This window comes from Emys orbicularis, chromosome 3, assembly GCF_028017835.1.
Source record: "Emys orbicularis isolate rEmyOrb1 chromosome 3, rEmyOrb1.hap1, whole genome shotgun sequence".
NCBI lineage: Eukaryota > Metazoa > Chordata > Testudines > Emydidae > Emys > Emys orbicularis.
Genome location: NC_088685.1, coordinates 121,588,905 through 121,603,041, shown reverse-complemented (window position 1 = coordinate 121,603,041; position 14,137 = coordinate 121,588,905). Strand labels below are relative to the sequence as shown.

General features: G+C 39.7%; 1 protein-coding gene across 3 annotated transcripts in view; it reads right to left on the bottom strand.

The window, feature by feature from the left end:
- The window catches only part of ARID1B (AT-rich interaction domain 1B), a 412,174-nt gene that overhangs the window by 44,162 nt on the left and 353,875 nt on the right, over positions 1 to 14,137 (bottom strand). For 2 of the 3 annotated variants that reach the window (XM_065400299.1, XM_065400298.1), the window contains 2 exons: positions 10,669 to 10,814; positions 986 to 1,095 (listed from right to left, as the gene is read on the bottom strand). In XM_065400299.1, coding sequence (XP_065256371.1) covers positions 986 to 1,095; positions 10,669 to 10,814 — 256 coding nt within the window. Of the gene's footprint in view, positions 1 to 85; positions 245 to 985; positions 1,096 to 10,668; positions 10,815 to 14,137 lie in introns of all 3 variants that reach the window. The other variant, XM_065400297.1, reaches the window with a different exon arrangement.

Genomic DNA, 14,137 nt, shown 5'->3' with positions numbered 1-14,137 from the left:
TGAAGAAAAAGAATTTACAAAACAAACAAGCAAGCATTAAAATATAATTAATTACAAAAAAACCCAAAAAACCAGAGCCACTTACAGGGCTTGATGGAGTCTTTGGCCAGCCTGGGCTGCTAATGCTATCACTTTCATCTCCATGAAATGAGGAGATGCTAGCAGAGCTTGGGGACATTGGGGAAGGGACTGGCAGGTTGCCTGGGGTTGGGGGCTGAGAAATACCCTGAGAGCTGTAGCTATCCTGTGGTAGAGGAATAAAAAAAAAATAATATGACAAAGGCAGGGCAAACTTTATTAAAAACAAAAACAAAAAAAATACATCCAGTTTAACAGACTGACCAATTCTTTTTATATATAAAAAATATATATATAAACAGAGAGACACATACAGAAAACACACACATATAGAAATATATATCTATATATAAAGGTATTAAAACAACATTGTTGATTAGTATAATTTGGAAAATTTGCTGGATGCTTGGCTAAAGTCACTAAGCCACCATGCTTACTTCAAGCTCAAATGGAATGCTAAGCATGGGTTTCCCCTTATGAAAGAAAGAAAAAAAAGCTGTTCACCTTATTTTATCAAATAAGGCAGGAAAGCAAAATATTAAAGTATGTTGCTGCTGCTGAGGCGGCCAAAACAGGAAGCTATAACTGAAGGCAGAGAAAAATGGCTGCAAGTATTGAAACCAGGCAAGACCCTCCTTTCCCACCCACCTGGCTTAGCCAAATCCCCACATAACTGTTTGAGTGGGTTGCTTTGCCCCCGCAAGTTAAAATGCCATAAGAACTAGTAACTTTCAGATCCACACAATGGAGGAAAAAATAAGAAAGAAAAGAAAGAAACAGAATGCACATGAATGGAAAAGGCATGCAGGAAAGAACAAAAGAGGGTAGGCCAAAACCAGAGAATGGAGGACAACATAGCGGACTTCTGCTGGGCCGAACCAACACCACGTGCAGAGGAAGGAAATACCTTTGACTTGCTCTCGGGCTGTGGGGGTCCTTCTTCTTTGCCATCTGCTTTGAGAGGAAGGGACAGTTTGGACTCACCAGGTGTCATCATATCTGCAAGACCCATAGGTGCTAATCAAAAACAGGAGAAACAGTTTAGCATGATAGGTTTGGCTTTGCAAGAAAATGCTTCCTGCTGTTAAAAACTGATGGCATATGAAGCATAGGTCTTCCACCTTCCTCTCTCCTTCTTTTATTATAGCACCTGGAAATCTGGAAGTCTCTTAGATTTAAGCAGACAAAAAAAAACAAAACAAAAAAAAAAACCCTATCACACAGCAAAATCATTTTACAAAGTATAAATAAAATTTTAATGCTGCTGGCAAGTTTGTTTCCATAACACGATTGGGCTGTTATATAGTAGGAAGATGACAATCTTCTTTGGAAACTGTTATATCTTTCACTTTATCTAGAGCAGAACATACGCCAAAACTGTGCATGAAAATTGTTCTCTGTGTTAATGCTGGGAAAAGGGTGAAAATTCTAGTCATACTCCTGTTTGATTTGGTGGCTAGCAGATCATGTTGCTACTTCTCTTCACTATCTGCAGTTGGAACTCCATGGTTAGGTGAGCTTTTTTATTTAAGGTACTAAAATCCTTGGGGTTCCAACACACTCATCTCCCAACTACTAAATCACACATCTGTAAAGTCAGCTCTAAGGGAGAAATGAGCATTCAAATTTTCTCTCCTGCAGAAGTCAGGTGGGATGACAGGTGAGTACTCAGACTACATGTTCAGATAGTACTTACACAGACACCTTGTTGGGGGTGTTGTGAAGGTTAGTTAATTTTTGTTCAGTGTTTGAAGATGCAAGTGGTAAGTATATTAATACTGCAGCAGTACTGCTGAGTTTCTGGATTTCTAATATGAATGCAAGAAGAGATTTTGAGGTAAAAATACATACAATATGTGACAGAGCAGATTCTGAGAGATGACATATCATCAAATCAATGCAAATGGCCAAACAACTACTGCTAGACACTGCCTGAAAACTATGTGCACAGCATTCACTAAAAACTGGGACTGTCTATTTTATTTTTTAGAGATTCAAGATAAGCAAAAGGACAGATAAAAAGGTGCAGCAAGAAAGTGGAGGAATTAGATTTGCAAAATGTACAAAATATAAGATTAGAAAAGCAACATTCTTTAAATAAAATAACATTAACCTGATGGTTGTTGGACCAGATTGCTTTTCTGCAAAATGGCAACGCTGGCTAGTCAGCACACACACAGCAGGAGGGATCTTAGGGGGGGACAGAGGAAGCTTTAAAAAATACTTCACAGATTGCCCACTACAAAATGATTATTGCACATATTCATGTATTACTATGTTTTAGAAAATAATTAGTTTTAATTATAGCAGTCAGAGAGCAAGCAGGACTCTGGCGAATAAGCTGGCAAGCTTTGCAGTGCTAATTTGCTAATACCTTTAGCATCACTGCAGGTTGAGATTATGGGTCTGCCAAAAAATCTACCCAACCATGTGCCACGTGAGTTTACAACTGTATGCTTAATATTCTGCGTGGAACTACCGGTGTTTTTCATGGGCATGTTTTCTTGTTTTTTTCCCAAAGCATATTTGTAGCCCAATCAACCCCTTAAAGACATCACAACACAGAAATCATAATTGAGACACTTTAAAAAAATTACTTGCAATACTTAGAGACTTTAAGAATTGGAACAAAAAGCCTTTTTCAAATGATGCAGCTGCAGCAAATATCTATTGAGATCAGCTAAAAACGCTGTTATTTTTATGAATGTGTGTGAAACCTCAACAAAACAACCAAGCAATATTATGCTGAGAAGCCTGCCTGTATTAAACATCTGATTTGTATGCAGTATTGCCCTTAAACTCCCTTGAAAGAACAAGGCAGCTTGTGACCAGTATGAATTGAGGACCAGTATCTTGACACTTTTACTTTTTTAATCCTACAGATCTTTAAAATAAGTTTGTTTCCCTAAAACAACACCATCACAACCAACAAAAAACAAACAAACCAAAGAACAGAAAACCCACTTTTATGTAAGAAAGCATAAAATGTGCTCCTATAATTTGGTTCCAAACTGACATAATGTTAACCCATGTAACTGTTACAGAATTTCATGCCATAGAAGCTGAAAACAGAAAGTAAAAATCAGCTAACCACTAACCACATTTCTGCAGCAGAACATCACATGACTAAATCCTTCTTTTTATAAATTTATTTGATATTCTTTTCTTGTAATTCTGTTTATATCAGAGGTTACGATTATGAATCCTGTTTTTTGAAGTGTTATAAATTAATAGTTTAATAAAAAAAAAAATGACCCAAGTCTGCAACTTACCACTGTATTAGCCATTTTTTAAATTCACTAAAAAAAATCAAATAATAATTTTGGATGGTAAATTATTTTGAACTTTTCTGATTTTATCTGCTTTGCAGTGTACTTAAAGACGATTCCACATGTGCTGGTAACAGGGATTGTCAGTGAAGACAACTATGAAAAACTTTTTATTTAATGAAGTGCTCTGAAAAGTGGTTAACAATCTTTGTTCTATGTTTATTATTGGTTCATCTACCTTGCAATGGGAACTGCAAGGGCTTTGCTATGTTCATTGTAAGACGGTCTAGTTTCCTTGTAGCTTCTGTAAGTACTTCTCCATCCTCTGCTGAAATGCTGTTTCATAACTTCTTGCAAGAATATTCCCCAGTGATTTGCAACAGACAACCCTTCACTTTCTAGTACAATGTCACACTAGGGGCATTATTTTGACCCTTTTCCAAGCAGTGGGAGAACATCACTGTCACAAAACTCTGCTAAATTAAGACATCAACCCTTTCTATACAGATATTAATAATCCTGCATCTGAAGTGCAGACCAAAAGATAAAAAGTAAAAAAGAGGATAACAGGGAAATTTGTGACTCAAAAAAGGTGTTGCAGTGTACTGTGAATAGGTTTCAAGTTCTAGCCTCTCGCTTTATTATAAGAGCTAGAATGATTTCATAAAACGAGTATGAATTAGCTATTCTATGCTGAATTTAATGCACTCAAAGGTATATGTGACATGAGTAAAACTGCAGCAAAGTATTCTTTTTACTAAAAGTTGACTATCAGTTCCAGAAGATGGTGAAATACAGTAAGAGCAGCAATACACAAACATTGCTTTTCTCTTTATTGCTAGTGCAATAACAAATCGCACTCTACAAAACAGAATATTTTGGCCTCTCGCTCTCTCCCCCTTGCATATAGTGTTGCCAATAGGGTGACCAGACAGCAAATGTGAAAAATCGAGATGGGGGTGGGGGGTAATAGGAGCCTATACAAGAAAAAGACCCCAAAATTGGGACTGTCCCTATAAAATCGGGACATCTGGTCACCCTAGTTGCCAACCCTCCCAGTTTCGCCGGGAGTCTCCCGGAATCCGGCTCTATCTCCCGGAGGCTACTGAAGCCAAACCAGGAGATTTTAGGCTGCTAAAAGTCCCACAGCGCAGCAGAGCTAAGGCAGGCTCCCTGCCTGCCCTGGCTCCGCACTGCTCCCGGAAGCGGCTGGCAACTCCCTGCAGCCCCTAGAGGGGTCGCAGGGGGGCTCTGTGCGCCGCCCCCGCCCTGAGCGCCGACTCCGCAGCTCCCATTGGCCAGGAATGCCTGCAGGCAGGGGTAGAGCGTGGAGCCCCCTGTCCTCCCTCAGGGGCCGCAGAGACATGCCGGCCACGTCCAGGAGTGGTGCGGGGCCAGGGCAGGCAGGGAGCTTGCCTTAGCCTTGCTGCGCCGCCACTCGGGAGCTGCCCGAGGTAAGCGCCGCCTGGCCGCAGCCCACACCTCTCACCCCCTCCTGTACTCCAACCCCCTGCTCCAGCCCTGAACCCCCTCCTGCACCCAAACTCCCTCCCAGAGCCTGCACCCCCTTCTACACCCCAACCCCCTGTCCCAGCCCTGAGCCCCCTCCTGCACCCAAACTCCCTCCCAGAGCCTGCACCCCCTCCTACACCCCAACACCCTGCCCCAGCTCTGAGCCCCCTCCTGCACCCAATCTCCCTCCCAGAGCCCACACCCCCTCCTGCACCCCAACCCTCTGCCCCAGGCTGAGCCTGGACCCCCCTCCAACACTCCAAACCCCTTGGCCCCAGCCGAGAGCCCACACCCCTGCCCCAACCCCTAGCCCCTGCCTAGTGAAAGTGAGTGAGGGTGGGGGAGAGCAAGCGACAGAGGGAGGGAGGATGGAGTGAGTGGGGCGGGTCCTTGGAGAAGGGGCATAGCAGGGGCGGGGCCTCAGGGAAGAGGTGGGACAGGGGGCAGGACAAGGGTGTTTGGGTTTGTGTGATTAGGCAACCCTAGCATGCACACACACAAAAGTGAATTTAGTGCTCATGTCAGATTGACAGCATTGAAATCTCAAGTACTTTTCACATCCACAGAAGAGGTACAGCATGGACAGCAGCACTGCCAATGTGCCTCAAACCCTTGCCTGAGGAGACCTCACTCTATAGGTGAAAGGATAACCTAGGTCCTGATAGCGCAAAGACCTGTGCATATGAGCAGCCCCATCAACTTCAATTAAACTACTCATGTAAGTAAAGTTAAGCAGAAGTCTTTGCAGGAGTTTGGGCCCTAATCTTTGTGACCATTCAATCTCTGATGAGACTGCGAACTATGACTTTGTGATGTGGATATCTGTCCACTAAGAACTAGCAAGACATCGAGTCATACAAGTTACAGAATGACAGTCACTATCAATATGGGCCTAGAGGTGAACAGATCCATACACTGTTACTAATTCTACAAATCATATAGTCCCCTGAGAACTGTAGTAGCTGCAGTAGTTTCAATGTGCATATACAGGGGCTGGGTTGAAGGGTGTATCACATAGCAGGAGATGATGACCTCAGTGAAGCTTTTTAAGTGACTCTGGAGCAGGGTTAAAAATCAAAAGAAGTGTCCAAAATCCTCAGAAAAATCTAGTCAGCATAGGGAAAATCATTTGATAGGCTGGTGAGCATTTGGCCACAACTTTTCTAAATCTGATCACCAATTGTAACCTTACAATAGGCCCCTTTTTTTCTCCTGTGGAAGAATGGGGATTTATCCCTCATCCCTATAGAAAAGTGAGACTGGGAAGCCCATTGGCAATGCTGCTTTATCAGCCAGAGGAGTTACTGATGAGAAATATGAGGTGCATTTTCATTGTAAGAGATCAGAAAAATGGAAATGTAACTAAATAGCAACATAGTGAAAAATATATTCATTTTCTAAAAAATTTCTAATTTTTAATAACGTAATTGTTATCCGTATCAAGCACCTGGCCAATTACAAAAATATGTATGATTTTTAACTTGACAGTGTCCCTTCAATTTCTTTAGCACAAACACCGTTTTCCAGGATCTTATTTTCATAATTTGGAATTTCTGAGGTAAATAATTTAAAATCAATAATAAAAGAAAGAAAATGCCAGGTCTGTGTGGGACAGAAAACTTGGGTCTGTAATGAGGGCTGTCCCTTGCAATACGAGAGAGATGAAGTTCTGCTCAATGTTCTATGCATCTTCTGTGGAAGTGCAAAGGAAATCAGGCATGGTCTACACTTAAAATGTAGGTTGACATAGCTATGGCACTTGGGGTGTGAAAAATCCACACCTGTGATCATTGTATGTTAACCTAACCCCCAATGTAGACACAGCCAGGTTGATGAAAGACATCAACCTAGCTACTGACACTCAGGGAGGAGGTATTCCTACAGAGATGGAAAAACCCATTCTGTCACAGTAAGCTGCGTCTACACTATGGGGCTATACTGGCATAGTTATGGCACAGTAACTACAGGCCCAGTAGGGTAGAATGGCCTCAATGTCACTTTCTGATTCTCATGCACAAGCACAGTGCTGAAACATTTGAGATTCAAGGGCTCCATGGGACTGATTGTTCAAATAATCAATTTCCATTAGAATTTTAAAACCACCTCATGAAAATATTTTTTATTGGGTTTAAGCTTTGTGAAAAATTTGTGTTATTCTTTTTTTTTTAAAAAGCAAACTATTGGGTCAATTTAACTCTAAATAAGATAATATATATCTAAGAGATATAAACCCGTGTGTTTCAGGATAAAAGCTGATGGGGGGAAGGGAAAAGGAAAAACTTCCTCTATGGCAGTTTGTTTCATAATTGTCAAGGGATCCTAGCACTTTCTTCTGAAGCATCTGGTACTGTCATAGAGAGGACACTGTACTAGACAGACCACTGGTTTGATCCAGCCTGGCAACTCCTATGTTCCTAAATTACTCTGTGTCAGCAGAAATTGTGAATGTGCTCTGCTTTATACACGGTGACTGCGTAAGTAACAAGATGTAGAATTACAAAGCTATCTTCTGTGGAACTTGTGGCATCTGTTTAATTTAAAATACCAAAGAAAAAAACAGGGCGGACTGGGAATAATAAATATTAATAATAAAAATCCAATCTGCAAAAACAAATATTAGGTCATATTGAGCAACAATGCAACTCTATTTTGAATAAAACCACTGTAGAAATAATCCCTAATAACATCAGCACAAAATCCCTCTCTCTTGTATGGAGTAAATTCTTAAGATATGCTTGTGTTTTTTAAAAAAATCCCCTCGTGCTTACTGTTTTTTCCCCCTGGCATTATAGCTGAAGGAATAGTTGTCACATTCATATTCCTGCTGGCTCCATTTAAATAATTACTTGCTCACTGAAGCTTGTAACAATTTGTCACTACACAAGAGGGGTTTTTTTTGGCCCTGTATACTACCTAAAACATATTTTAACTGCCATGTTGTCTTAACTTAGCAGAATAATGGCTGAAGTGCCACTCAGCAAAGTTGGTGTCAATGGCACAGTAAATCCCATTTTCAGTCATATAACAGTCTTCATCTGTATGCTCTTTACCTCCTCAAATGCTGCACTTCAGCAAGAACAGAGCATTCTGGCAACCCCAACGTCTCTCCTCTACCCAAAACAAAGTTATCATAACTACTGCAGTTAAAGCAGTTCTTATTTTGGAAGTTCAACCTCTTACTTGCTTGATGTGGGTGGACTGGGGATGGGGATGTTTCAGGACATGGGAGAAATGGAGAATTCCCTTTGCTCACCACCAGAATATTCTCAAATTAGGCTCCTCTTTTCTTTTCACCCTGGTCTGATACAGTGCATATGCTCTCTTGTAGTCCTACTTCAAGAAGCAGTACAGCACAATACACATATGGTGTGTGTGCACACATCTCATATTTCACTTCCCATTGGGTAACCTCCCAATTAATAAGACTGGAACAAAAGAAAAACCTCACAAATGCACAAGAGGAAAAAAACCTCTGATAAATGTTTAAATTATTAAAAATCCAATATTTCAGAATGCATAACACAATAAAAAGAATATGACTAGCCCATACAAAAGACTGCTAGGATAAATGGCCTTGCATTGAACAGATTTCCACTGTATGAAATAATGAATGGCTGAATTATCTGAACAAAAAAACCCCTCTGTGAATCTTCCTTTAAACTGGTTATTCCTTAGGAATACATAAATCTTCTTAGGCAGGGAACTCTGCCATCTGTTTGTTGTTGGTTATTTTTGCAGCTCTGGGGGCCAAAGAAAAAGGAGGAAAAATTACTGCTGCTAATGGCAAGCCAGAATTTATAGTGTAGTTTCAATGCTCAGAAGTAATTTTATTTCAGCAAGCCAGACAAAACACATAACTACACAACCCAAATACAATATTACCTGGGACAGCTGTGGTGGGGGAAATGCAAGGCATTAACTAATGGCCTGTTCAATAGCTTTTCCCTTTTCGTCCAGAATGTAAGTGTGCTGCCTGGACAAATAAACGGCTGCCTAGCCAATGTTAAGGAAAAGCAATTTTATTTTATTTTTTAAAATCTCTTTCTGATTCCATTTTTTTCTTCCACTAACAGAAAACATACCATGGTCACTTGAAAAATAAGTTAGCTGGGAATACATCTGTTTAATTATGGTCAAGGGGGAAAAAAACAACACCCTGGACATTATGAGGTACTATGATGTCACTGTCCATTTTCTATCTGAAAGCAAAAGAGGACTGATAGTTGAAGAGGAAAAAAATTAGAAAGGATGAGAAGGAAGGAGGAAAGAAACAGGGAGGGTAGAGTTGGGAGAAAGATATAAAACCCTAGGCTCTTGGTAAGATACAGTTCATCTTGTACTTGACATGCTGTACTGCTTAAGCAACAAAAGGTAAGTCAGGTACTGTACCAGCTGAAGAGAGGAATCCCATCAACTTGCCTGACCTTTGTAACACCTTTCTAGTAACCCCACAAAAACCAAAGCTTTTTCAAGAAGAATAACTATAAATAGCAAGTGCATTGATAGAGACTCAAAGGTTTGGGCTCAAGCATTCTGACGTTATGCGTTAGGGCTGGGATACTCAGACCTCAGTGGTTCAGGAGCCAAATTAGCAATTAACATTACCCAAAAGAATGTGAATTCACTGTTTCATTTACTATGAAATAATATATGATATAAAAATGTATATTATTCTCACAGCAAAATGACTGACCAAGCATTATTATTTTATCAACTACAATTGGTTAATAACATGGTAAAAGATACTGAGTGGTTAAATAACTTAGATTGGTTAATTAAATCACACAGTGTTTTAATATCGGGTGCTGCAAAGAACTGCGGGAGGCACATTAAAGAGCCACCTGTGGCTCGGGCGCTTCAGTCTGGGTATCACTGCCTTAGGGTCATTGAAATCCTATCCCAAACTCCCTAATGGCTTGGAGAATCATAAGAATAAACTCTTGCTCAGATGTGATCTTGCAGGAATTTAGCTGTTAACATTTCAGATGGGGTGGGGAGCCTCTCAATATTGTACACTTTAACATGCAACATAGAAGCATATTATCAACAGAGAATTACATTAATTTGTCTCCCTTTCACAGGTGCTACGGGGCATGGAAGCCACATACAGTGCAACAAATAGCAGTACTAATAATAATCTTAAACTCCCATAGTGCAAGGCACAACCTGTAACACAATTTTAGCAGGTATTTCAAATATATCTTGTTTGCATTTGGCACTTTTTTCCAGTTATGACTGAATCCAATTGTTTCATATAGTAAATGTCAACAAGCAAAGGAAAGAAGAACTATATAGATATACTGACTTTGCAAATACAATGTATATGGTACACATTTTCAAAAGTGACTAGTTATTGTGGGTGCCCAACTTATAGCACCTTGAAGTGGCCTGATTTTCAGAAGACAGATGCTTAGCGCTTTCTAAAAATCAGGCCCATTTTCAGTGTCTCAAGTTGGGATCTCAAAGAGTAAGGCACCCAAAATTAGTCACTTTTGAAAATGTAGGAGTCTCTCTCTGTCACCACACGCCCAAAAGGTAGGCCAAGTTTGGACCCAACTTCAAATATGCTGCAATAACTTTTCAAAGTCATCACATTCATGTACACGCTATGTGAGAGGATTTGACTGTAGCAGAAATATATCAAGTATTTCACCAAAAAATCTGAGCACCTCAACTCAGTATAGAGTTAATAACATGCACTTAGCTGGTAAACTGTATAAAGGAGAATCCCTCTGCCATCATTCGAGGGCTTGTACCTTCAAAGAGATTCATGGAGGAAGGTCACTCCTGAAACGTTACCCACCATTACCTGTTGAACTGTTCACCATGTTAGGTGCCATGCTGTAAGGAGGAGCTTGTGGGTTCATCAGGCCAGAGCTGTTGTTCATCGGCTGCGTGTAGGGAGAACTGGATCCCATAATACCACTCTGATTCATGCCAGGAAAGCTGCCTTGCCTATGTGAAGAGAAAGCACACGCACAGGCTCTCATTACGTATCTATCTCACTGCGGGGTGTGTTATGGTTCGTCACAGCATTCACCTCTTAGCATTCACAGGTAGCTAAGGAAGAGGCAGGCAATTAGTTTTTTACCTGCTTTGGGGGGCTATTAGTGTTGAATTAGTTACTGTATAATCTGAGACAGAATTAGATCGAACGCAAACCTCCAGAAATGTACACACTTATTAATTTGAACTGATACAACATAACATCACACAAGGAGGTATAGATTATTATCTGTTCCAAGGGAACAGAGTGATGGACTCGGAGGAGGGAGAAAGGAGAATTTGAAATTGGCATAAGAAAAGCAACTGGGGCAAGTTCTGTTTAAAAAATAAAGTTCTTTTGATCCTATATTAAAGCTCCTTTGTCTGTCACAAAAGCCACACAAACCAAACCAAACCAAACTACCCCTGGGTGAGTGGGGGTCATTTTTAGGAAATTCACTTATTTGCTCTTATCAAAGGTGTCTTGTTTGCAATAAGATTTCAAATCCCTCTGGTGGAGAGTGAACATTAGTTGTATATGAAAACGTATCTACACATCCTGGGCTCTTTGAGAACCATTAATGGCCAAAAGTAGCTTCAATGGAATTTTCAAATCAAACCATGTGAATGTCATATATTGTTGCTGCTGCTTCTTCCCCCCAAAACCAAGATTCTGCACCACAGCAGATTTTTCTCTTGTCAGTCCTGACTTTGTTCACAGGGTTATGGAATCAGTCCTTCAGTAGATGACACCAAAAGAATTAAGGTAAAGAACCTGATTATGGACTTGATTACAGCACTGGGCACAAAACATACACCAGTCTGCAATCCTGCAAACAGGTATGTATGTTCTTTACTGACAAAAGAAATCTCAATGGAATTACTCATTTGCTTAAAAGTTACCCTCATGTATATACGTTTGCATGACTGGGATCTTAGTTTGCACAAGAAGGTGTTCTGAATGAAGCCTTGCCAAATGATACTCCTCCTCTCACCAGGGACCAGTAATTTTTTTTGAAGAACAAGTAAAATATCATTACTTTTTTAAAAATTATCATCAATCTAGTAAAGGCTAGACAGAAGATTTTGTGCCTGGGCTAGCAAATTTTCATGAACAAAAGGAATTTGCTTAGTTGTGTAAACTATTGGTTTTGCAGTTCTTTATAGTAAACACAATGCCCATTCCACTCAAAAAATAGCCCCTTTATTCCTTACATCTCTAATGTAATTATGTACCATACATTGGTATACTTATATCTGCGCACACATATTGATATTCATCATACATATATATACACATATAAAAACACATGCACAAGTATACTTGTGTATGCATATCATGTGTGTGAAAATACAAACCTCAAATCTAAGAGTTTCTCCATTAAACGTCTCGTAAATTTTATTTTGTGCTTTTAAAAACACAAAATAAAAAAGTTACAAACCCACCTTTAGTGACCCCTTCTAACAGAGAGAACCTTTAACTACCTTACAAGTACATAAAATGGCATTTTTTGGTGGCAGATTGCAGGTTTGGTACAAATGCTTTTTTCAGCATTATGTTATATATATATATATATATATATATATATATATATATATATATATATATATATATAAAGAAAAAGAAAAACGGAACAAACAAACCAATCCCAAAACATAAAACATAAAACCAAACCTACAACTTCTGAATGACTTGACTAGCTTCAGTATTTTTTAATTTGTTTGCAAAATAATGTTAGATTTCCAAGATCTTTGACAGGACTTGATCTTTTCCTTTGGGAGTGGGGTACAGAGTATTAAAGCACCATTCGGCTTAATTTTTCCAAATACGTCGTGAATTTCTTTAAAGGAGTAGAGAATGTATTGTCTAAATAAAGCGTTTTTTAAAAATCAGTTTTGTCCTTTGCTCTGTCACTCCTGCGAAGAGGCAAAGGATTTCTTTTGATATGAAGGAGACAACTGCCATACAATGTCATTTCTCTGCTGAAGCAGGTGATGAGTTGTGGAGGGAATTTTTAAAAAAATGCATAGTGGGGCAAATCTCCAAGGGAAAATTATAAAGGGAAATAAAGAGTAGGACCATTTGGCAACAACTTTAAAAGAGTTCAGTGTTACAATCGAGCTTTTCTTATGTAAATATTGTAACCTTTCAAAAGAAAGCACTTCTCAAAGTTTTGGCTAAAAACTGTTATATATCACAAGTATATCTGGTGGAAAAAAGCTTTTTACTTTGAATAAATGAGATCCTTATCATTAAGGGCTACAAATACTAACAAAATGGGGAAAGCCTGCATGTCTTTTTCTATGGCATAATACACAAAACATATGTTCTGAAAGGTTCTTTCAAGGGGTGGGATGGGAAGGAGAGACAGGAAATAAGCTTCAGAAGCCAAGTCTCTCTCATGTCTGCCATTTGCTTTTAAAGAAACAATGCAGATCTCCACCTAGCAAGCAAACAGAAAATGCTCTTGGTTCAATAATATTATAACAGTACTACAACAATACCATATCTTCTTAATAGCATCCTTCATGCCAAATTGTTTTATTAACTATGGGGCTCCAGGGAGGTGTAAGGATCCATCTGTAAAGATCTGGTTGTAGGACTGGGGGGGGGGGTGTCTTAAATTGACACACAAACTATATAATGGGATCACATCACCTGCCACAGTGATCAAACATGACACTTGCTAAGCAGTGCACAATAACACTATACAACAGGAAATGCAAAACTATTTCCAGTTGAAACTGCAGGTGGGAATTAGGTAAACATAATGAGATGGCTATCTTTGGCCAGGACATCCGAAAAACTACCCAATCTTTGAAAAAGTGCCTCGGAATCCTGAATGACCACAATGACAATAAATGGCAGAAAGAGAGGTTACTTCCCTTGAGCAATAACTGGAGCTCTTGTGTCCCTGAGGGTGCTCCACTTTAGGTGCACATGCTCCCCTGTGCCTTTGATCAGAGATTTTTGGTAGCAGTGCCCATTGTGCCTGTACATGCGCCCTACACATCCTCATGCCTCATACCAAGGCTATACAGCACTGTGCAGGCAAACCACCTTCAGTTCCTTCTCTACACACTATGTTGTCTGTCATGATCTTGATGGACTTGTTTTTGAGTAGGGTAAGAAAGTGGAGGCAAGCATTTCTGACTGTCCTTAATTCGAATTCCAACAGACTGATGTGCAAATGTTGTGCCCATTTACCTTGGACTGTGTGAGAACCCAAATGTGCTTTGCATGCCATGATGGAAGTGTCCAATATTAATATGACTGTACAGGATTCTGGTTG